We start from the raw sequence: 25,234 nt of genomic DNA on the forward strand, positions 1-25,234 counted from the left end.
AGGTGGTAAAAGTAACGCTATGAAACTGTAGTATCGTTAGATTTACAGGAGTGGCCTTACTCTTCTGTGAAGATTAATCCCTGGGATTGTTAATCAAAAGTTAGCTTAAAGCTTAAGAGATTTAATTCATGTTTATTTTAAAAAGTAATAGTTCAGAGGTGATTTTTCACATACTATCTCTTTTTACAAAATTCTTTGTTACTTTCTGATACTCTGTCATCTTACTAATAAGACTAATCATTTGAATTGTGCAATATTTTCAGACCTCTAAAGAAAACATAATATGTCACATGCTAAGAGAATATGGTTGAAGAGAATATGGAGGTCAAATTGTTTTTTTTTCATAACTGAAATCTGAGATTGTATTGAGTGATTCAGACTTTTTTGTTTTTCTCCCCCAGTTAAGAAGGTAACTGAATTTTGAATTTGGAGCAGGTTAACAGTAGCATCATTAAGTAATAGGTTTGGTTTTATATCTTAAATAATTAAGCAAGCTGTCTAGCCAAAATGTTAGCTAACTGTAGCTGCTGGTTATGACTTAAAAAAAAAAAAAAAAAAAAAAAAAGTGAACACAAATATACTCTGCCACTATAGCTGCTTTTCTTACAACTGAATATTACCTGTGATTCAGCAGTATTGAATACCTTCATCATGGCTTTTTTCTCCTGAGGATTCTCATTTGGTGATACTGTAAACTTTTGATACAGGATGAACTGTGCATTCACAGTGTTTGCAGGGGAAAAATGTGTCTCAGAAACGTAGGTATAGAAGTTGGCCTTTTGGAGGCCATTGTACATTTCTTATTAGCTTGCATATTGCTTTACCAAATGTACTGTTTTATTTGCATTGATTAATTTCTATTTCATAGTCTAGATAGAAGTTTCATGCAATTTCTACTAGTTTCATCTATAAACAATTTTAGATAAAAATCAAAGTAAGAGGATGGTTCTGTTCCTTAACTCCTAAGTCAGCAAACACTAAATTTTAGATAGGGCTGTTAGCAATAGATTCAATCTCATTAAAAGATTGACACCATAAATACGTCTAATCTATTGATCTCAAACTCTGAATTAGTCCCATGAGTTTTTTTATCATTGTCACCTAAGTAGCCTTCTTGTTTACTGAACGTAGCAAGGACTTAGATTTGTGCTCTTCTGTGGGGATTTTTGAGCATCTAGGATTTGCAAACTATCATTTGTTGTTTACTAAAATTAGATGTTCTTGAGTTAGAAATTAATGATGTGTTAGTTTTTCTCAATGTTGAACAAGTGATACACTAATTGCTAAGAAAGTAGAAATTTATTAGCTAATAGTTTGTAATAGCTAAAAAGACATCTGAATTTTGTATTACTTGGAACTCATTTATTCTTCCTTGTTTTTTTGTGATGCTCTAAAATTAAACAACTAGAAACTAACTAGTTGTAGGTGGTGCCTTAAAGAAATGATAATGGTCAGAGTTCCTTACGCAGTGACAAAGTTCACACTCAAATTCAGTGGAACAGCTGGGTCTTGTGTGTATTTAAATCATATTATCTTTCAGTTTTTGTGCAAAAATAATTCTAAAATATTACTGAAAATTAAGTACACATTATGTAACAGTGCAGTTTTATAAACTTTATGGTGAAAAATCACTGAGACTGAGAAAGCATACTGTTGAGATGTTTATAGATCAAAAGGTGATGTTTGCTGTACTTATTGTATGAGTATTCTGCATGGTCATTGAAGGTAAACTGCAACTGTAAGTAGCAGTTGAGTCTTTTAGAAAACTGAAACACGTGCACATGTAACACCAATGTTATGCTACATCGCTTTGTGCTTATAGCTGATCATCAGAACTCTGAAAACTTCCATTTTTCCTTCCCTGCTTTAAAAAGCTTTTTCTTGTGGATGGAACATATGTCATAGGATTTGGGTGATTGATCTCTCAGAAATAATTTTGAGAAGGTTTCTTCCTTAACCCTGTGCTGACTTGACAATCCCAACCTTGAGAGTAGTTATATATCTAATTGAACAAACCTCATAGCAATAGCAGAAAGAATCCCATGCTGCCAATTCTGGTATGCTTTATCATGAAGTGGTGGTCATACATCTGAAACATTTGAAAGGGATAACAAAATAAATTCATCTTTGTTGTCTAACAGCATTGCTAGAATTTCTCTTCCTTGTAGGAGAAGCAATTAGCACATATGTCTGGCACATGTACTTATTTAACATTGTCATCTTTGGCATGAGTATGGTATGTCTTCAAGTGTGAGGTATTTCTGAATCAGTGCCGAGGGATATGCCTTGAGAGTATCCTCTGAAATACTTCCAAGCATGGTTGAATGATTAACTTAATGTGAACTGGGGTCAGAAGCAGAATTATTTCTAACGTCCAAATATGCTGTGCTATGAAGTTAGTTCTACTAATGATACATCTTAACAACAACAAAAAAGATTGCAGTATTTACCTGTCCTTATATTACCTCATCTCTTATTACCTATGCTTACTCATTCTACCTACTTATTATGTATAGGAAATTAGCTAGTCATTCTGTTAAGCAATATTGTATGTTGTAGATAGCTTAATTTTTCTTTACTAATAGGTTCTTCCCTTACGAAAGAAAAACGAAGACATCGATCTCACAAGTTTTTGTGTCTCAAGGTTGGAAAACCTATGAGAAAAACATTTGTCTCACAAGCAAGTGCATCAATGCAACAGTATGCTCAGAGGGATAAAAAACATGAATATTGGTTTGCTGTTCCTCAAGAAAGGTAAGAAGGAGGTGGACTTCTAGGTCTTCCATGTCTCTCCTCCCCCTGCTCTATTCAAAAGTCTTTACTGACTGTCCGTAAAGAAACACAGTCCCAACAGTCCAGGATGTTCTATGATTCTGCAATACTGATTATTGGTTTGTACTGAATACCTCGTTACCATATCAAAGCTTTGCATAGTTACTTGCAGGTTGGGTCAGTACTCCCTGTAACAAGTAAATAATGAAAGAAAGATTGAATTAAGTGGGATCTTGTGCAGGAAGCAAGTTTTGCAGGGAGTGCTTTGTCATTGTCTGTGCTTCTTATCGCTTGGAAAAAATAGTTGTCTTGAGCTCTGAGTTAAAAACAAAAGTATTCCATCTAGTTCTTTTGTACAAAGTGCAGCACAGGGTGTTTTTGTTTTGTTTCCTTCCTCCCCACCCCCCCAAGAAGCAACTTAAACACATCTACTAGAAAAATATTTAAATGAAATGTCCATGCTCCCTCGCTGATAGTGTTGAATTTCTTGAATAATCTTTGTTAGTAAACTGATTTATTTTCAACGTGAACATATGTGATTTTTTTTTCTCCCTCCCTAAGATATTGGAAATACTTTTAAACAAGGAGCTTAAAAACTAAAGTACAACCCAAACAAAAAATCTATCGGATATAGTCTTGTATAAATACCTACACAGAATGATCAAGTCACTTTTCCATCTTTTCTTTTGAGCTGAATGGCATAGAATGTCCAGTTGGGGCACAGCAGTTGAGGACAGATATGGATCAATTGGAGAGAGTCCAGAGGAAAGCAGCAAGACTAATTAGAAAGTGTAACATATAAGGAAAATTAGAAGTAAGTGGGGTTCTTTAATTTAAAGGAGAAAAAATTTGATTACAAACATAAAACTCATTTCATACTTAAGTTGGCTGCAACAAGAAAGGCAGTAGTCCTCTGTGAATGGAAATATATAACAGACTGAAATGCCATTTAAAAAAAAAATTGCATTTTCCAACAATAAGAACTGAGTCTATGCAAATCACTAACCTGGCTTTAAACATTAATCTTGCAACCCTTGAGCAGAGGTAGTACAATTTCTTGACACAAATGTCTGTCCTAGCAGTTCTGGTGTAGCTATTCTTATCTGGGACACATGGCCTCTTACAGTTACATCCAACTTTATTTTTCTTGTTCTGTTCATATTACACTTCATCTAAAGGCAGTCTTTTTATTTATGACAATGATTTCTTGATCAACTGATAATTACTATCTCAAGCAGTGCAAATACGTACCTTCAGCATAAAGCAAAACTTACAGCATATTTCAAAAATAGTAGTTCTTAGCTTACAGTTTATAGTCATTGCCAGGGAGATCAGATAAATGATCTTTCTCTAACTTCTTGGCACATTACTAATCTGGTTATTTACCTTAAACATCCTCTGGCTTTACAGGTCATGTTGTAGTGGGGTTGTTTTTGTAATACAGTGTAAAACTTGCTGAGTGCTGCACTGGATAGATTAAAAATAATTAGTATCAACTCAATTTTCTTTCACCTAGTGATAAGAAAGAAAATAAGCTTATCAGGAAAGAAATGTCATAAAGTTCATAAATATAATTTTTATTTACTTTTTTTAGCTGCTGTAACAACTGGTTTTAAAGTTACTTTGAAATAAATCTGATTTTTCATTTTTTTTTTTAAACCTACAAAGAACTTGGAAAATTAATACTTCTGTGCATGAGGTACCTGAAGCTTCTTTTTGTCTTAGATGTTACCAAGCCTTATGCATCTGAGATTTTTTTTTCTTTCTCTGTTTACTTTTTCATTATTTTCCTTTTATCATTGTTATCTGGAGACCTTAGTTTTAAAGAGTGCTGACTTTGAATAACTGATCCTCCTCCTATGCCTTTTAGACAAATGCACAGGCAAACGATAGTTGCAGTTCTGTAAAACTTTGCTGCACTGTATCTTTGGCTATTTTTTGAGCATTCTGTTTTACAAAAATTAAGTGGGGGGGAGGGGGAAATGCAAGTATTGTTCTTCATGCTAATGTGCAGATTGACTCTCTTTGGTGAGAGATGTAGGAATCTGCAAATTCTATAAATAACTTATGCTATAAAATTCTACCTTTTGAAGCTGTCATTCCATGATGAAGAGATACTACTGGGTTCATTGTGCATCCTTTTCTGTTCACACACAGGAAATAATTAAACAGTATAGGCTGACACCGGTTAGGGGTTGTAAATAACTTAGGAGAATTTATTTTTGTTTTTCCAAACTGGAAAATGGTACCATTTGTGGCAGATAACTTAAAAGATGGTAATTTAAATGTTGAGTACTTACTGCAGTACTACAGATAAACTGAAAACTAGCCTATTGTCTAGCTATGCGTTTGCACATTTTTTTTAGTCTTATTGTCTCACATACGTAGTTATTTTCATGGTCTGTATACTTGGATACCTGACTTGGGAGTGCTGAGCTATTTCTCAAGGGCAGGGAAAACAGGCATGTTGTAAAATAATTTTTTGAAATCCTAGTATTGTTTTTTATGTACTTAATTGTCCACGTACTTCTAAATTAAATTTTAAAATGTAATGCTCCGTTTCGGTTTTGAAAGTTGTTTCAGTTGGAAACAGAACATTCCAATGGTTGAAGGACTGTGCTTGTGTATGAGAGCACAGCTAGTCATTGCCAACTTGCTTCTTTTTTCCTCCAGTGTAATTTCATAAAATTAAACACAAGCAAATAACAACAACCTACAATAGTATAATGGTTAGTTTTTTCCAAATGTAATCTAGTAAAATTTAGTAAAACAAGGTACCTCATGTTAAAATAAAAAATAGAATTTTATAATTGCGTAGCCCAGAAGTTTACTGTGTTTTTTTCTTTTCTGTGTCGTTACTTGATTTCTCTAGGACAGATCACCTGTATGTCTTCTTTATCCAGTGGAGTCCAGAGCTATATGCAGAAGATACTGGGGAATCTCTTCGAGAGCCCGGATTTATAGTCGTAAAAAAGAAGGAAGAACCTGAAACTAGTGAAGAATCTACTACTGAAGATGCTGCTAAAGAGTGGGAGGTAAGAAAGTACAGTGTCAAAGAGTCTTTAACAATATTTTAATAATATTCTTATGAAAATAAACATTTTCCCAGTAAGAAGTACGAAGTGATGTACTTCTGTCTGCTTACTGTAATCATTATTGCTTAATTTATACCATCCTGATGCTTTGCTCTAACATGAGGTCAGGCAACATTTCACAGTTACAAGTCCATTTGTCTGAGGCAAATTAAGTTGAATAAAAATAAAAACCTCACAGTTGAATGTGATTACAGCAGAGAAGGTGTAACACTGATGAAGCAGACTTAATTTTCAGTCTAATTGACATGTTCTGATTATACATATTTATTTATTATGCATTTGTCTAATAATGATTGGTTAGTCTCAAGTCTTAGTCAGGAAAATTAATCTATTAATGAAATGCTTCTCCAATAACCCAGTAAAGAACTTCTCAACTATTGTAACCTTTCAGTACATAAATATGTTGCATGGATTTTAGCAATATGCTGTAACTGGAGCTATTCTCAATGAACACATCCTGTGCTAATCTGTGTCCACTGTGTTTCTATGGACACATCTTTACATGTCTGTAGTTGTTTCTTAGTGTACATACAGTAAAGACATATATAGTCTTGTGCATTCAAGTGTCGGTCAGAAATTGTGATTCTTGTCAAATTGTTTAAGTATCCAGTCAGCAGTGATTGCTTTTAGTCTCAGGACAGCAATTGCGGTATCTGACTGTAAGCTTGGTTTTTTAACTTTTTTTTCCTGTTAGAGACTACTAAAACTGAACATCTCCATCCTTGTGTTTTATGTAGTGTGAAGAAACTTCAAAAATTGCCATAGCCTTTTTATAGGTAATAGTTTTTTTTTTTTTTAGCCTCAGAAGTTAGAACGTTAGTAGAATTCTTAATTCAAACGTGTCACTTAGCTGAAGTATTAGGCTGGTGTTACAGCTGATGGACTATGTGGAGGATTTTACTGAGGCTTTTGATATAAATACATTGCATGCATATCTGCTGAATCTTGAGATTTTCAGTTTTTGTCTTGCTCAAGTATTGTTACTACTAATACATTTTTTGATATTAACTCTAGCTCAAAGCTCTTTTGATGCTTTAAAGCCTAGCTTTTTGGGACACAGGGATCGGACTGGCAACTGACCAATTTTATTAAGGCACAATCTCTCAATGAACCTTTTGGTAACAGAATGTTAATAGAAGTACAGAATCACTTTTAGAGAAAGTAGGGCGAGTTTAACTTCGGGGTTAAATTTACAATGTGTTAGGATCTGTGAAGCTGTTGGAGACACTCTTTTCCCTGTGTGTTAGTTACCGTAAAGTGAGGTAATTCCTTTTATTTAGATCTCCTCTGGAAACAATTGTAGACAGCACCTAAAAATACTGTTATTTCTATCTGTGTTGTGCAGATTATCTGAAGTGTGGTCCACATAATCTAATCCAGGAAACAATTGGGAAAAACAGTATTGAAATGTTTGACACTACCAGGTGGTTCAATCTGTTATTTACAAATGAACTGCAATGCTTTTAAAGTGTGTGCTAGAAAGTACCAGCAGACAGAATAATTGTCAGCAGACAAAATTGTGGCTGCTATTATGCCCATTATTTCCACTGTTGGTTTGTTTTGTTTAGTTTTTTTTTTCAATTTCAGTGAATGCATTTCCTTCCTATAATCTACCAGACTTCTGTCAGCTCTTGATCCTGGTTTCATCTAAGGTAACAGAAGAACAGTACCACTGACACTTTAATAGAACTGAGTTGGGTTTTTCTGTGGACATTGACTTGAAAAATAGATTGCCTTCTTCAGAACACGTGGTAGGAAAGCTTGGGGTAGAAAGAAAATGGAAAATAAAAGCTTTATGTACAAATATATGACAAAGCAGTATTGGGTTTTTTTTTTCCTGAAAGAGAAAGCTAGTGGAGTAATTTTCTTTTTCTGAAGGTAATATCTCTGCTGTTGTTGCTCCAAAAGTAGAGACAGAGTGTAGAGGATTAATGGTTAACCTAGATGTTTGTAGTGGTGCTTTGAGACAGTCATGATTGTTTGTCTGAAAGTCAAACATGTATTGACACATCCAGGTGCAGCTTTTTTATTAAGAGACTTTAAGGAATTACTGTGATTTATTTTTGTTTGTTCAGTAGAAAAAGAATTAACGGAAAAAGGAAAGCAAAGATCAGTAACATAAATAGCATGCAGAAATGTGTGCTTTCTTCTGTGGTCTGTACGGTTTATTTGCCATGAAATAAGTTAGCAGGTACAACTTCTGCTGATGTACCGACAAGACTGCCATCAGATAAACACTACTTTCATCATATATGAAATATTGAAGAGTTAAAAGTATTTCAGAAAAAAAAGCCTATGCTCTGAAGTCTTAGGTTCTTTGGGGTATTATCTTCATCTTACTTATTTTGTATTCAAATGAATTTGCAGCATTCGTCAGGGAAGAGAATGTTTGGTTGTCCTGGTGAGCCTTGTTGCAATCTGTGCTGAGTTGGTTTGGGTTGTAAGGCTTCAACTAGAATGCTGGCATGAAAAATGGAATTACTCAGTATGGACAGAGCTAAATATTTCTGAGACATCAAAGAAGTTCTAAGCAGTTTTGAGGAAATCAGTTAAATATGTTTCTTAAATATTTTAATAGAAGTAAACAGAAGAATTACTCTGTATTGGAACAGTTAATTGTATTAAGTACTGATTCCTCCTTCCCCTTTGCACTTCCCCTTGTCATCAAATGTTATTCATTGCAGTTTTCCATGATTGAGTCATACTTCAGATTACGTGAATCTTAAATAATCATCCATAAGAATGGTGAAAATAGGAAGTTCATTGTCTTAGGACCTGCAAGCTAGTCTTAAAGTAGCTGGAAGCTAAATTGTTACAATGGTATCCATTAGTGTATATGTTGTTTGGGTAACACTAAGCCAGATTGTTCAAAGCTGTCTTGAAGTCTCCTTCCCAAGTGAAGCAAAGCTGATGGATGTTTGCAGCCAATTTTCCCAGTGTCCTGAATCATTAACAAAAGAGTTCGGAAATTCAGTTTGTTTTTATGGAAAAATGAATGTCACAAACAGGATAAGATCTGCAAGTGAAGTTAAAGCAAAGGATTTTCAGGATTAGGATATTGGATATAGAGGTGAAGTTCTTTACTTGATCTGGAAGGTAGTCTGTGACACCACTGTTGTAAAATGGGCATATCAGCAAACACTGCTGTTTCTCCTTACAAAAACTTAAGGCCTATTTATACTTAATAGTATGTTTTTAGTAAACTTATTTCCATTCTCTGCTCTGTATTTTCTAAATAAAGCACCCACTTGCCATGTCTTACAGCACAATGACCACACCATATTCTAAGATGTATGTCAGAGGAGATGATGCAGGATCAGCAGAAAGCAGGAAGTCTGGAAGGTGTAGACTTGATATTAGAAATGTTGTCTCTTAATCAACTAACAAATACATGCAATACTGACTTTTTTGTATTATGTGCTATTTTGAAATCATTATGATCTCTATCATTAAATAACATATTTAATGAGCTTCGCTCTTGGTCTGGGAGTGAAATTCTTATGAATTTCTGCGGTTGAAGAGAAACTGGCAGCAGTTAACATAATGCAGTGCCTTTCATAAAAACTGGTCACTTGTTCTTTTTTTTTTATTTAACTCAAATAATGTAAAAATCTGAACTTTGTGGTTAGGATATTTCTTGCTTTGCTCAAGTTATTTTCTCTACTTAATCTGCTCTCAAACTATTTATTTTTGAATGTGTATTCACTACATAGAACTTATTCCCCTATAGCTGGAATCAGGAACATGGAATTGTAACTGATGGTTATCTCATGCGTTTAATGGAGAGAACTGAGATAGTCTCTTTCACAGGAATTGAAGCTGAATCAGACGATTAAAAATCTTGTAGTATAGAGGCTCCTAAAGGCTTTCAAAGTGCCTCTGGAAATGCGGAGGAAACTTTTGTGGATAAGAAAATGCTTTTATTCTTTTTCAAACTGTTGAAAGAAAGCATAACTTAACACTTTCTTAAGAAAGGAAATCTAATTTATCGGCCAACTAAGGCACTGTGCCAGTCAGTGCTGTACAGTGCACCCTAGAAGCTGGCTGTGGTACTGCTGAGTGTGTTTCTTGCAGGTAGACCAGAGTTAATCACAGTCTCACTTCAGTCTTCAGCTTCTTAGTCTACGTACCTGCAGAAGTTGTTGCAACAAAGGTGTTTAAACATCCAGTTGTTCTGGAAGACAAAGTTGTTGTTTTGCTTAGGAGCTAATACCTGAAATTATTTTCTTTATAGGCTGTAACGTCATTATTTTGAAACTTGGCACAGTTTCCAAATTTACATGAAAGGCTTTTCATACAAAATAGTTGGTCTACTTCTTATTGAGAGGTCTGATTTATCTTTTCATTTATCTGTCTTGTGCAGGTTTTCTAATAGCAAATTCTGGGACTGTGCCTTTGTTTTACTTGTCAGAATCTCTGCAGAAGAGAGGTGTAAGTGTGCTCCCAATTTTGTAGATCTTGACAACTTGTGTGTTTGCAGTTTTAATACGTAGGATATACATATCTCATCAGATTTGTCTTCCTAAGCAAAAAAAAAAAAAAAAAGACTAGCAGTATTGATAATTTGAGTGTTGCTTTCCGTCAGGTTATAGTAGTGTATATGGAAGCTTTGCTATTTTAACTGCTGCTTGAGTGAGCTTTCAGTCTTTACTTTCTTTTGGACTTTTTCATGATAGAAGTTATTACAGTCTGGGAAACATGTATATTAGATTTAGTAAGTAGCAACCATCTCTTTAAGAATACATTCAAATAAGTACATACATCACTGAACATGAAACTAATGTCAGTGTTCATCATTCATGTTTGTTCCCAGAAAAGACAATACAACAGTGTAAAAACAACCTTTCTTCTCATCTGGCAAAAATGCAGACGGCCGGCGAATTGCAGTGAAGTCTCTCAAGCAATGCAGTGTAGTTCCTGTGATTTGTTTTCCTCACCTTTTTAGGATTGCTTCTGAAATTAGAGGATTAAATTCTAGAAACAGGCATATGTGCCTCAGTTTTCCTAGGAGAGACATTTGTAGCTTTTTGTCATAGAACCTGAGTACCTACAAAGCTGTATATACAAGAAGTTTTAAAATAGAGTAATTTCTCCCAAAAGCACATCTGGGCATCTCTGGACTGACTTCCCTCCTTTAAGAGAAAAAGAGCAGGAGAAATGAGTTACTTAATTACTAATGTGATATTGTTCAAAGGTGTATGCATATTACGTGTAAGGATTGTAGAATTCAACTTCTGTCTCTTTGGTATCAGGATGTTGTGTTAGTTACGAAGTGAAACAGAATAATGCTATTAACCAAATTGCAGAGATGTTTCACACCCTACATCCTGTTTTTCTTAGTGTGCTTATTATCCTGTTTTTTGCTTGTTATCAGCTTAAAAGACCACTTTAAAAGTTGCATGGCCAATGTATAAACTAATTTGAGGGAAAATAAAACATTTCATAAATTGTGTTGGTTTGTACCTTTTCTGTCTTTTTTTAAAGACAGGTTAATGTATTAGAAAAATAACGTATAACAGTTGTTAAAAAGGCCTTGTGTTTTTCTGCCTTGAATGTTAATTGTGTAGAGATTTTTGCTTAGTTACAAACTAGTAATGACACTAACAAGTCTATCATTTGATACAAGTAGATGCATTTTGTTGTGTTCTGTGGTCTGGGTAGTAAATAGGTTGATGCTCCTAAGTGTGTGCTGAAGATACATTGGGTCTGAGCTGCTTTTCCTTATCTGTGGATTCTCTTTAATTATGAACTTCTATGGCAAGGCATGTATCAACTAGCAAAAAGATGCAAGGTTCTGGTTCAATTTGACAGATTAGCAGTAAAACCCAGAAATGCACCAAGGATAAAAACAGTTTATTTTGTCTTTAATTAGAGAATGCTCCTGGGGTTGAGATTCTTGGATGAGTTCTTTTCCTCTATCTAATAGAAATTTATCTTCTAGCTGTACGGGGGGGGGAAAAAAAAGCATGAAGGAGCAGAACGAAGGTCATTCACAAGACAAAGCATTTTGTCACTTCTGTGACTGCACTGCTTCACAGTGATGCCCAGGCTCTTGTTACCTGCTTTTGTATGTGCTTTCCCCTTCCAACATACTCCCAACTGTAGAGCAGCTACCAGCTGATGGCCAGAGCTGCTGGAAGACTAAACATCAAAACAAGGTCAGCAGACAGACTGATTTGAAAAAGTCTCTGGTGCATTTACTCCTGTTAAACTTTGCAATTCTACTTAGGTGAGAAAGTAAGCTTTCAGGTCTCACCAAGCAAGTTCATTGCTCTTATTTTTCTTTTGAGCAAAATGTAAAAATCCATTTGAAAAGCTCTTAGTTGGAGATGCTTTCCTTTCAAGAGAAACTTTCAAACATACAACATTTAAGTTATTTTAATTATTTAAGACTTTAAAAAAGAAAAAGTGGAAGAGTTCTAAAATCAAAACTACGTGGTGGCCTGGATTCATAGGCTCTTCCTCCAGTTTTGGAGAAGCAATGTGTTAGCTAGTGTTTGGGTGGAATTTCTGTTATTTTTGTAAGGGAAACAAAGCTGAGGGGGAGTTACTTCTGTGATTAGCATTCTCTTTTGGCTCAGATGCATTTCCACAGACGTTTTGAAAGAAAGAAATGGACAGTATGCAGAAAATCTAAGCTTGGCTTACTGGATTTATTTTTTGCAGAATTTCTTACACGTATTGCAGTTTTTTTTAACATGAAACAGTTTTAATTCAGTCTCTACAGTGTGTTTGTTGCTTTATTGGCTCTCTTAGTGATTTAAAAAAAAAAAAAGCAAATGGAGTGACAGTTTTATTTGAATCTTACACAGCCAAATACCGTATGTGTTCTTCTGTAATGGCTGGTTTGAATGTGCAAGTGATTTTTTTTTTAAAAAAAAGTTCATAGCTCTCTTCCTAGTAATTTTCATAAGTTGGAACAAAGTCTCTAAAGAGTTACCAGCTCCTAAGAAACATTCTTTGAAAAAGAGAAACATCCATCTGAATTATATGGAGTTACCTATTAATACAGTGAGGTATTTCAGAGTATGCTGTGCTGAGCAGTTAAGTGTGAGTTCTGCTGTTGTTTTGCTCTGTTTAGCCTTCTTGGCTTTTAGATCAGAGCAGCAGCACAAGTGATCGATGTGTTAATGCTGTGCTGCTGTCTGCTGCTGCCTTTGCTTATTCACTATTTTCTCCCAGGACTGGGAGAGCTGGGTGTGGAGGAGGGGGGAATAAAGCCTGCAAGTGCTCCTACAAGGAAACTCTCAAAGGAATGCTTTAAGTATTACAGCTGAACACACCTATTTAAATAAACATCCTTAAAGGAAAACAAAACACAATTCCAGGAAAAATAAGAATTTAGCATCTAGAATACTTTAAAACCTTCAAAAATTTACTACTTATTAAACTTTAACCAGTGTTGGAACTCTCAAGAGAAAACTGACCATTTATTTGTGAACAGTAGTTAGACAAACTTGTTTTAATGCTGAATGCAGATTTGTTGCTGGTAGAATTTGTTAATAATGAATGGTAGTGTCACAATTTCATAAGCAGCTCCTAATTTAGTATTTTTGAGTGTTGTGTACAAAAAAACTAAGTTCTGTATCTTTAAATATTTTAGCCTTTCAACAAACTCGTTCTCTGCAACCACCCTTGAATACAGGAAACCTTTCTTTTTCTGTACCGTCATCATTTGGGATGCGACTCCGCTACTGTACACTTGCTCATTTGTTCCCTGCCATGTCAGTCAAACCTGCATCTAGCAGCCTATCCTGTCACCATTGTGGGGCTCTGTCCGTGCCTGGAACTGACTGCAGGTAGAGAGAATGCTTTCAAACATCCTCAAATGGTTCTTTTGTCTCTTTTTGGAAGGGAAATGTCTCATCTCTGGCATGTTTTTTTTTGTTTTTTTGTTTTTTTTTTTAAAGGGTAAGTAAAACATCAGCTAATTAATCATAAATACGTTCTGGTAATTTTCAGTGTAGTATATTCGTTTGTTATTTCATTCTCATTGTGATGGTGCATAGACAGTTTGTGAAAGTTTAAATTTAAAATGTGTAAACAGGATATGAAGTCAGATTTTCACTATTTTTAGTGCATAATTTATCAGGTGTGTTTAATTGCTGATATTCCACTGACACTAGATGAGCAATTACTTTGAAAGTTAGGGGACTACGGCAGTTTTAATGTTGGTGGGTTTTGGTGTTCTTTCCACTTCTGGACTAATACATTTTATATCAACAAAAGCTTGGTTTGTAGCTAAATATATTGATTTGTAATTTACCTTAGCGTTTAAGAATAGAAGTGTAAATCCAAGTGCTATTGCTGTATAGTTTCTCAGGAGTTATTCAGCTGTATGAATTTCTGCTAATGCTTCTGACTTCATGGCATTGTGTGCTGGCTGTACATCTGTAACAAAGAGGGGGGGGGAAAGGCAGAACACTGTTCTTATACTTCATGGTAGTAATCATATATTTTTCTGTATCGTTTTGCCCAAGAAGGCTTAAATTTGCAGTAGAATATTAAAAAAAAAAAAATTGTCAGTGAGACCTGCAGAACAATAATGTCTTGGAGAAAAGGAGGAAGCAATCTTGACAATTTACTTGTACTTTGTGAGCTGGCAAACGTGGAAGAAAATTATTTTTCTAATTATTTTTAATTCAGACTGACAGACTTTTTTGCTGTCTTTGTAAGAGTTGGAGATATCTGGTTTCTGGTGTGTGGATCTTCTAAATATAGAGATACAGATGCATCTTGCTTTTTTTTTTTTCCCTTAAATTCAGAAGTAGTATGTTGCAAGCATTTCCTTTTGGGACCAACACTTTGTGTTAGCCGAAGTCCACATGTGCTAACGAAACCATAGCACATTCATGCAAAAGTGATTATCAGCTCCTTTGGAGAGTTTGATCAATGAGAGAGCCTGAACTATAGGAAGGCTCAATTCTGAGAATCTTCTCTGCTGGGAGAGTTGTAGAGAGCAATTTTCTCATATGCAAAACAAAGTTGGTAAGAAAATAAGGATGTAGAAATAACTAGGGAGAAGAATATTCTAATGTTACTATGTTGACAAGAGATGCTGTATTTTTTTTATTTTTGTTGTTGTTTTCCTTCAGTGAAAGGTCATGATATGTCCCTGCTAATATGTCAGCATAACCTTACAGAAAAGCGAGGAGAATTGCAGCCATTGCTTGTGTTTTGCGAGACAGTGGAAAGCGCATTAAACTGGCAGAAATATGAAGCTTTGTCTAAATGTTTCATCAGTGTTCTTCTGAAGCTCAGATGAAAGCTCAGCTGACATGAAATTAACATAGTTGCTGGACCAAATGGAATTGCATGTGTCAAGCAAATACATTTTTATTAAGCATAAATCACTCTGGTATGTTTACCCAAGACACCTTTGCTATAGGTGGTAGAGCAAATACTTTTTGATGCTTTCTCAGGGAAATACAGAAGTAATCAATCTCAATGACTATCCAAGGTGTTACGCTCCTAAATCAAAATGCCAGTGGTACATTTGCTTCTTAGCTTGTTTGGTTTTCTTAGTACACCTATTTCATATTGACTCTTTGTTCTGTAAAAGAAGGGATGCCAATAAGTTTCTAGAATGTCAAAAATGCTGGCAATTGTTCTTTCTGTCAAAGCACTTTCAGACGAAAGACTCCAGACTAAGGAGAGAACAAAAGGTGGAATGCTGCTTTTCCAAGTGCTTGTTGTGACTGGAATGCTTCGCATGGCTTCTGTAGGGATTGTTAGCCAGAGGGGAAAAAGCCAGTAAAACCTTATCTCAGACTTCTATATTCTGAAAATATTATGCATTAAAATGGTGTTTTATGGTTTTAATGGTTTCCATTTCTTGAGGCTTACATAAACTTGGAGGTTCTTGAAACAGAACTTTCCTTGTGAAAGATGAAAATGTAATGCTTCACTGCTGTGGATGCTAGAAGTGTAAGGCTGCTACCAACAACTTTCAGAAGTCAGTTTTTCCATGCTGAGTTTTGTTAGAGTTACAGTAGTGGACTGATCTGAGTATTTTTTATTTATTTATTGAGTAAAACAACAACAACACCACCACAACCAAACGAACAAAAACAACAGTAATGATGCAGGATGTAGCTGAGTACATTATTAAGTCTTCAACTTTGTACTAATGACAGATGTTTGCCATACCCAGGTTATTAAATACTGTATTATTAATAATTGTGAAATCTTAGGCCTCACAAGAAATACTGTACAGTAGTAGGTTAATATTTGAAAAGATTAGTTATAAGCTGAAAGAAAACAAGTAGCAGAGGCTTATATCTTCTGTGCATTTTTTGTGGTTTGTGCAATCAGATTGTCTGCAGCTGACATGGGATTCAATTGCCTGCTTGTAAGCGTACGTGGCATCTGTATGGCACAGCACTTTGTCACACGTGAGGGGATATTTGCACCGCATGATCAGATTTGGTATTTTACTTTGATCAGTCTGTCTTCAAGTGGCAGCTTGAGGTCAGGCACTGAGTGCTTTGATTGAGGCAGTTCGACTTGTAGTTTATCTGCTAGTGCTGAAAGTGCCTTACATTAGTCCATAAGATGAGTTCGTTGACAACAGGAACCATCCTGGAACCAAGGAACCAAGTTGACATCTCTTTAAGAAAGGGATTTTCATAATTCTGATTGTTAGCTCTTTGCACAGACATATTTAATATTTGTTTCTGTTAAATAAACTTGTCTTGTTGGCATTCTGCCATATTAATGATTTCTAATATCTTGAAAAAATACTTTGTTATAAAGATTTCCAGACTTTGTGTAAATGTTTTGTATGCTTAAGACTTTGACTGCTCTTTTGAAGTTCATTTATTAATTGTGGCTATTGCAGAACTTTTATTTTTTCCTTAACGTACATTAATTACAATTTTCTACAGTTGCTGTAGGCTCAGAACACTTCAAGGTGGATAATTAACAGTTCTGCAGTGCTGTGGAGACCCCTAATCACAGGGAGAACATTGTTGTCTTGTGACATACTGAGCTCTTCTGTCATCACTCTGGAAGGTATCTTGGTGTGCAGAGCAGTTCTGAGACTACCAGTTTTAAAGAAAAACAGTAATGCCTGCCAGTTTAGCGGGCTCAGGTCCCTCTCCGTTGTCTAAAATGGCTAACTCTTGTACCTTCCCTTCCTTGTCACCAGTATCATGACAGGAAGCTACTTTGGCTGAGAACCACACAGAACTAAATTGCTTAGCTCTACTGCTATACCTGCTGTCTGAGCTGACTTGCATAAACTCCATTCCTGGCCATAGGCAGGGTCCAGAACCAAAGAAGGGCCATGGTCCTGCTAAGCTGTGTTGTAATCCTACCCTGTCAGTTAGTATTTTGGCTTGCTTGAAGTGCTGCCTGGTTGCTCTCTTATTTATGTTTTGCTCATTTCTTTGTCTGTAAAACATTAAGAGTCAGTCTGTCTGGGTTTGGTTGGGATTTGTTTGTTGGGGTTGTTGAGTCTAAATTTTTTGGGATGCTACATTTGTCTTTAAGTAAATAAATAGCAATTTCAAAGCATTTCATAACCATATTCAGTTCATGAATTTTCACTGGAATTTATTTACAGCCCTTAGAGAAGTTTTTATACTTTCTTGCCCTTTCTCAGTTACTGATATAGCAATAGATTGGCTTAAATAACTTGTAAATGACTTAATAAAATTACCCAACTGATTTTGTTTTTCTAAATGAAATAATTTAGAACAAGATGTAGAACTTTGGAGTTTAAAGAAAGTGCTCACAAAAGAGTTTTCAGTTCATCTGGTTTTGCACAGGTGTACTAAGAGTGAATAGAACAGTTTGTCTTACATTTTCTTCCTTTTATATTTCTTCTGTTTCATATTCAGCTAAGCTTGAGAGTGTAGATAACTGATGCTGAAGAGAACTGTTACTCGTTCTCCATTCTTATCTTTCCAGAAGCATTGTTCAGTTCTGATAAGATACTCCTCTCTCAAGGGACTTATTTAGCAGTTTAACTCTGAAAGTTTAGCTGTACTTAGTTTGAGGGCAGCAGTTGCGTGTTTACTCATGCAACTGTGTATTAGGTACATGTGTTGATCATTTTTTTTTTTTTACTTAATTAAACTGGCAGAGGTATGCCTTACTGACGTAAGCAGAGTGCATGTTTACAGCAGTGTATAGCTGGGTGATATAACCAGTGGTTGAAAGGGTTGAAGTTCTATGTGTGGCAAGCTCTCCTTTGTGGATATTCAAACAACCGTAAGTGCATTTTCATGTGTATTGTTAATGGACAAGTTCCATATATAACTATGATTTGTGTTTTTGTTTACTGGATATGCTAACATATCTTGCAAGAGGAGGAGGCCTTTTAACCTGTTTGTAGAAAAACAAAGTTTCAAAACAAATTTCTGTAAAAGGAGAATCTTAAGTTAAACAGTTAATATGTAAATCCTGATTGACTTAATTGTGTTAAAAATTAAAAGTCTTATGTTCTAAATAGTCAACTCAAATATAACTGGTGCAAAATCAAGCTGAAAAGTATTCACACAGTCATGCGACTTATTGAATATTTTTCTCAGCTGTATTGGTTTAGAATAGTACTGTATCTCAAATTCCATGCTATTTCAAACTTGACTAGCTCTTGGAATTTTAGTTTGGTAGACTGTTTCAAGTCCCTAAGCAGAATCATTTTTGTGCTGAAACGCTAATCTCTGCATATGGCACTGCATATTCTTTGCTTCGGTCTCTACCAGCCAGTGCCCAGTTTAACTGTAAGGGCTTTAGTTATTTTTGTCTCCGGCTGTATTCTTCTTGAATCAGGATTTAGTTAGAGGGACAACAGAGGGTTCTTCTTCAAGAATACTTTCTCACTACACAAAGTAGTTGCTTTCGGTATTTAGGAAACTGGATGCTGATACAGTGTTACGAGGAGAGGGCGCAGTAAATAAAGTGTACTGCGAACTGACATAGGTATGCTTACTTCAATCCTGGACAGAATACCTAGATCACTATTCAAGAGTTCTGGAAACTTCTGTAGAGATATGGTCTGTATTGGTATTTTGATGACCTTACCTAGTACCATAAGGACTTGAATGCAGCAGAATTTGTCCAACTTGTTGGTGGACCCTGCTTGGTATTTGCCAAGAACAGAGATTCTGAAGCCTCTCTTGCAAGCCTGTTTTAGTCGTTTACCTCTACTTTGTGAAGAATTCTTCATTTCATCTGCTAGGAATTCACCTTGCTGTGCCTTATAGCTGATAATTTCCATTTTTTTCCAAGTGCAGTAAAAAAAAAATCAGGTTCTCCATTAGCATTTTTCTCCTCCAGGCTAAATAAAACCAGGTGCCTTAGTTAATTCTTGAGAATGGTGTTTCCATCCTGAAATGGATGACCTTCCACTGGGCTCTATCCAGTGTATCAATCTTCAGTATGTTCTGAAGTTGACAAAAGTGGCCACAACACTACATATAGAGCTTCTCAATTTCTGACAAAGGAATATGAATTCTCCTTTGCGATTTAGCATTGCTCTTTTATCTGTCACCTGGAATGTAATTAACCTTCTTTGTCACAACTAGGCTCTGTTAAACTTGTCTGTCAGGATACTAGATACAACTTCTTTCTGACCCTTAGTTCTCTTCTGCAAAGCTACTCTCTAGCCAACTAAACCTCAGCCTGCACTGTCATGTGGGACTACTCCATCCCACTTGAGTCTGTTATTTCATCTCTTCATCTTCTTGATGTATCATTGATTAGCAGTCTTTGGCCTTCAGTGTATGGACTGCTTTCCCTGGGTTTTGGTCCCTTCCCTAGGCTTGCTGGTGGTGTATTGTCTCATCATTCAGGGTACTAATTAGTAGATTAAGCAATATGGAATCTAATAGTGACTCCTATTATCCCTGGTTAAACTTGAATCAGTGTCATCAACCCTTTGAACCCAGTAGTCCAGGCAATTTTTCAGCCTTGTTCTCCACACATTAAACTTGTAACTGATTTGGCTGCAAAACCCATTACAGGTTTATTTTAAAAATCCATCCAATATGATGGCTATGAAAGTGCAGTTTCATATATGAAAGACCTTTTGGCATATTTATAATAAATAACATCTGAAATACTAATGAAGTATGGTGAAGAAGAATGTAAGCTCAAAATGGAATGGTACAAAAAGCGTCTTCTGGAATGATCAGGATAATAGATAGTCAGTATAGAGGACAGAAGAAAATCACAGGTTTATTGAACTTTATAAAACAGAATGGAGGATTAATTTGGTTACAAAGAATGAACCTTAATGGAATAAAATATAAGCAGAATATGAATAAAACCATTTCGTAGAAGCAGAGGGACCTTCTAGTTCATGAAGTTAATACCATTTAGTTAATACCATTTCAAATAGTGATCTCAAACCTTGTAGGAACAAAGTGGTAGCTGTCTTCAAGATATACTTCGATTGGTTGAAGTAGTAATTTTGTTTACTGTAAAGCAAAAGCGAGTAGTGTTGACCTGAACTCCAATTCTTTTGTAAGAGGCCACATACTGTAGGTGATCTGTTGAACTGTGAACTATCTCGATGTGCCCATTCAAAGATTCCTTTCTATGAAAGGATGTAGTTATGAGTACGTAACCTTTATACCATTTTGTCTTCTGGTATACTCTTACAAGGTTTACTCAGAATGCTAGCATGGGTTCTATACTTAAAATATATACTAGATTTGAGAGGATGGATTGTTTTATTATCGACCTTTAATTTTCCTCTGTATAGCTTGACATTTGATGGCATGCTTTTTGTGATGCTTGTAGTTGTGTAGTTGCATACTGTTGGCATGCAGGATTTTTCCACGGGACAGATGTGGGAAACCCTAGTGTAATGTGACTGTGTGCAACAGGTTCAGGATGTCATAGCAATAGTACTGGATGCTTGAATAAGTATCCTCGTTTCTTCCAGGTCAGAATTTTTTGAGGATAACTTGTGCACACTGTTTTGAAAGCCCAAACTTTCCCATGTCACGTGACATGCCAGACTTACTGGTCCTGTTTCGTACTGATCTGAGAAGTTTACAGGTGCAATTTGGTGATAGAGCATGCATTTTGGCAGGCTAAAGGCAAGATAACGTTGACTATAAAATTGTCAACATTCGAGTATGTGGAACAACAGCTATATAATGGAGTCAGGAATTGAGTTGGGTTTTTTGTTTGGTTTTTTTTTTTTTTTTTTGGAAGGGGTAGGGCAGAGGGGTGGAGTGTCCTGAAGCCATCATATACCTATGGCCCATTTTAAATTATACCGCTTACGTGACAGGGACTAAGCCTGAAGAAGCAATAAGTCTTAAGAGTCACTATTGTCATTCTAAAAAGCAAGAAGTTCGCAGGGATGGGAGGAATGACATGTATATATAATGAAGTGTTGTGGAAAATAAGTGATCAAACTATGCTATCATTTGTATGCTAGACAGGAATGTTACTAAAGCTTTGCATTTAACTACTTGACTCTGAAATTGCACAAACCAATACAATTTACAATACGTTTTTTTCTAAGAGAACAGAAGATGATGGAACTAAAATGAGTGCTAGTAGTTTAGATGATTTAGTAATAAATCTGGATATCACAAATACTGCTTTTTCCTTGCCTTGCATGGACAGAGTGAACCATCACTGCTCAAGAGCCAGTCATGCATGACTGAACTCTGTTCTCAGGACAGTGGCGAGTATCTGGTGAAACTCCTTGTAATAGGGGCGGGTCAATGGGGAGCTGCTGGACTTATCTTCCTTTGCACCATAGTAGGATCTCTGGAAGTTTTTAGTAAACTGACTACATGGGGCATCCATTTAATCTGTTCACCACGTGTTTTAAGATGCTTTCATACAAATGATGATTTTGAGTCTTTCTCAAAACCACACTGTCTGCTGCAGTTGCATAAAAATGACTGTTGTAGTCCTTCAGCCAGCTTTTTGCACTCAAAGCAACATTTTGTAGTTTTCTGACTAAAGGCTTCCTGGCTATACACATCCTGCCAAAACAGGTGGCATTTGGAGTGCATGTATTGATGGATGAGCAGTTTGTGAAGGCTTGGAGGTGAATGGAATGCACATGACAGTGATACTGTGGAGATGGTATTGAGGAGTTAATAAACTTTGGTCCTGCTATCTTAACTATCTTCACTGTTAGGAGGAGTCGGATGAATTAGAACCTACTAAGAAGCCTGAGGTTTGCTTCTGGTTATTCTTTTGAGAGCAAACTGGATTCAAAGGATCCATTAAATCTGTGTGTAAAGAAGGTTTGAGAGAGTGTTGGGATGAAGAGTTTGGGTTAAGTCATGCAACTCTGACTAATATGAGGGCTGCTCTGAAAGTGATGCCTCCTATTTTGTGATGCCAACCCACAACATCAGAGGTGGATGTTGATGGTATGGTAGTAGAGGTTGAACCTTCCCACCAGCATTCTGTTACATGTTATTGTCATGTGACAAATGGTAACAGAGAGCAATCTGACATGGTTTCCAACATGGAAGTATGTATGAAACAAAGGTTAGTCATTGAATGCCTCTATGTGGAAAAAAAATGATACTGACATTCATTGATGCTTGCTGAATGTTTATGGAGACCAAACAATGGATGTGAGTGCATGAGGTGATAGGTGGTGCATTTCAGCACTGGTGTTAGTAGATCACCTATGCTGGTACACATTTTTACAAGCATGGCAAGCAGGCTTTTGTTCATGGCTGATAAAAATGCACACCTAATGGTGGTGATGGTGACTACGTTGAAAAATAGTGTTTTGCAGTTGAGAATTTTCTCTATCAAATACTGTTATTGTGTTCTTTGTTTCTTCTGTACTTTCTATGGAAGTAAATGTGAGGCATTACTTCTGAAGCAACCTACATAGTTTCGCGTCCTGATCCTAGAAGCTTCATATGCTACTTTATCAGCTATGCATTCATAATAAAGCAGTGAGATCAGAGACATCAGACTGCTGGTACCATTAGTGTTTGTTACTTTGCTGTGTCTCCTCACAAGTCTAAAATCATTTCCATGTCCACTGTCCTTGCAAAAACAAACATCTTTTAGCAGTTTTTGTCTGTTTGCTATCAAAGCTCACTTTTCCTTCATTATTTTTCTCCTATTTTTTTCTTACCTTTTTTACTTTTCTTCAACTGTCAGTGGAATTATTGTCTTCCTGTCTCCATATTCAGGTAGTATCAGTGGCTGAGTATCACCGCAGGATCGATGCTCTAAATAGTGAAGAACTGCGCACACTCTGCAGACGTCTCCAGGTGCCCTCTTCAGTAGTTTAAAACCAATCTCCAGATAATTTTGTAGTGTCTTTGATCAGGGCAAGTCCCACCCTAAGGTGGGTTTGTCTTGTCTACAAACAACACTACAAGGATCCAGCAGAAAATTCCTCTGTTTTGGATGTATATAACTGTGTAATGATATGATGGAATGCAGTAATTTTATGATGAAATTATTACTTTTGACTCTCTCAAACAGGAATTTTCTGTCAGAATTCAAAAAACTTGTTCTTAATACTACTTGATCTGGTGTGATGATGTCTTTCAACTTCCACTTTCTACTGGTGTGTTGTGTTAGATAGTCTTCCTAAAAAGAATGCAAAACAGGTGAAGAATCCAAAAGTGTATTACCTGGTTGCAAGGGTGTTTAATTTAATGTAGAAATTATTTATCAAGAATCTCACAGTGCTTGGCAAGTACGAATCTTCACAACTTCTCTGGAATAGGTAAGTATTTTTTTTTCCATTATACAAGAGGTAACTGAAGGCTGTTCAAAGTGTCAAAGGCTGTACAAGTGGTGCTTGTAACTGAACTTTCTCTTCCAGTAAGTGTCTCAGTTCATATTTTTGGAGGCTTACTGGAATGGACTTTTAACTGATTTTTGCATTCTCTTTAGGTGATCCTTTAGTTCTTTGATAGTTACAATTCTGAATTGATTTGTACATCACATGTAACTTACTGATGGAAAACATAACTTACAGCTCCTTAGAAGCATGAAATATTTTGGTTTGTAACAATTGGCTGTGCAAAGTGTAGAAAGTTTCCTGCTTTTTTTATCTTTTATCTTGTTTTTTTCACCCATTATATGTATCCATACCCAATTATATGTAAGAAAATCTTAGCCCTTTTGTTTCATTGTAGTTAGTAATTAGTTAAGTCTTTATAAGCTGCAGTGTTCTATAAATTGATAGTTAGCACAATTCCAAAAGTTGTGTTTCTATAGGAAAATAAAAAATTCTGCAGAGAATGTTTAATTCCCACTTTGAGTGGTTGGGGGGGGGAGGAGGAACGGTTGTTTCTGGTAGATGTTGGTGGGCAATCCTTGTAGTTATATTCTTGAAATGCAACATTTCTTTCCGAATAACTTTTACCTGGGGTCTCCAAACTCAAGATGTAAACTGACACAATCTGATGCATTGGCCTTCAGCACGCTCTGCATGCTTCAAGCAGTCTGCTCTGAAGCCATTTGAGTCTTTATGTGGTATAGGCTGCCTGACAGTTACTAACCACAGCTGCTCCTGGAATGGCATTGTAGGTCAGTCTGCATAGTGGAAGTTGAGGAGGAAATAAGCTCTGCACATTTCAGAGCTGCACTTTTTGTCACAGATCTTTTCCAACAGATACAGTTCTATGTGCACTTCTGTGCACGTTTTGTTTGGTGTACTTAATCAGTATTAAAGAGTAACATAGGGAGTAAGCTTTCTCCTGTATTCCTGAACAATGTTGAGATTGTTGAGTTGAGAATGTTGAGTTGAAGCAGTGGTGTATGAGTGGTGTGCAACATAGAAAATAATTGGGCTTTCAAATAATGTGTTCTATAGATAACACTCCAAAGCTGTATCTAGATTATCTCTTTGTATTTAATATGTGTAATGTGTATAAAAGCAGATGCTTTTTCTAATGAGACAGAAATTAGTCTGGATAGTTTACCTAGAAATACTCAATTTTCTATGGAAAATTGGAAGGCTTTGAATTTTTAGCTTGATTCTTGCTTTCTTTAAGTGCACCATTTCTTGACTTAAGAATAATACTGTAACTGAGGTATTGTATGGATATACTTTGTACATACATATTTTTAAGTAACAGGAGTGTAATTGGAACTTTTTTGTAGTTCTTGAGGGAAAGAAAAAGGGTAATTTGGTTGGACTTTTTTCCTGTGATTTTCACCCTCTTCTCCATGTGTCTGTATTTAAGTATTCCTATCTGTATTGCAGCAGGTTGTTTTTTTTTCCCCACTCTTTCCTTTTGTTAACTAAGAAAGTTCATTTGTTCATTTATCAAAAAATTTGCAAAGGTTATCACGGTGGTATGTTGTCATGGAGTTAACTAGATCAGTCTATGCAGTAGGCCCCCGGCCCCACAAAATGGGAAGGAAAAGGGATAAGGAGATGGGAACTGGGCTCAAGG

At 35.9% G+C, this 25,234-nt stretch overlaps 1 protein-coding gene across 3 annotated transcripts in view; it reads left to right on the plus strand.

Moving 5' to 3' along the window:
- Window positions 1-25,234, plus strand: part of LOC100538883 (oxidation resistance protein 1) — a 49,195-nt gene extending 23,961 nt beyond the window's left edge. For 2 of the 3 annotated variants that reach the window (XM_010709218.3, XM_010709217.3), the window contains 3 exons: window positions 2,586-2,754; window positions 5,645-5,807; window positions 23,009-25,234. In XM_010709218.3, the coding sequence (XP_010707520.1) occupies window positions 2,586-2,754; window positions 5,645-5,807; window positions 23,009-23,110 (434 nt within the window). In that variant the 3' untranslated portion in view covers window positions 23,111-25,234. Of the gene's footprint in view, window positions 1-2,585; window positions 2,755-3,463; window positions 3,583-5,644; window positions 5,808-23,008 lie in introns of those variants that run through there. The other variant, XM_019614207.2, reaches the window with a different exon arrangement.

This window comes from Meleagris gallopavo, chromosome 3 (genome assembly GCF_000146605.3).
Source record: "Meleagris gallopavo isolate NT-WF06-2002-E0010 breed Aviagen turkey brand Nicholas breeding stock chromosome 3, Turkey_5.1, whole genome shotgun sequence".
In the NCBI taxonomy this organism is placed as follows: domain Eukaryota; kingdom Metazoa; phylum Chordata; class Aves; order Galliformes; family Phasianidae; genus Meleagris; species Meleagris gallopavo.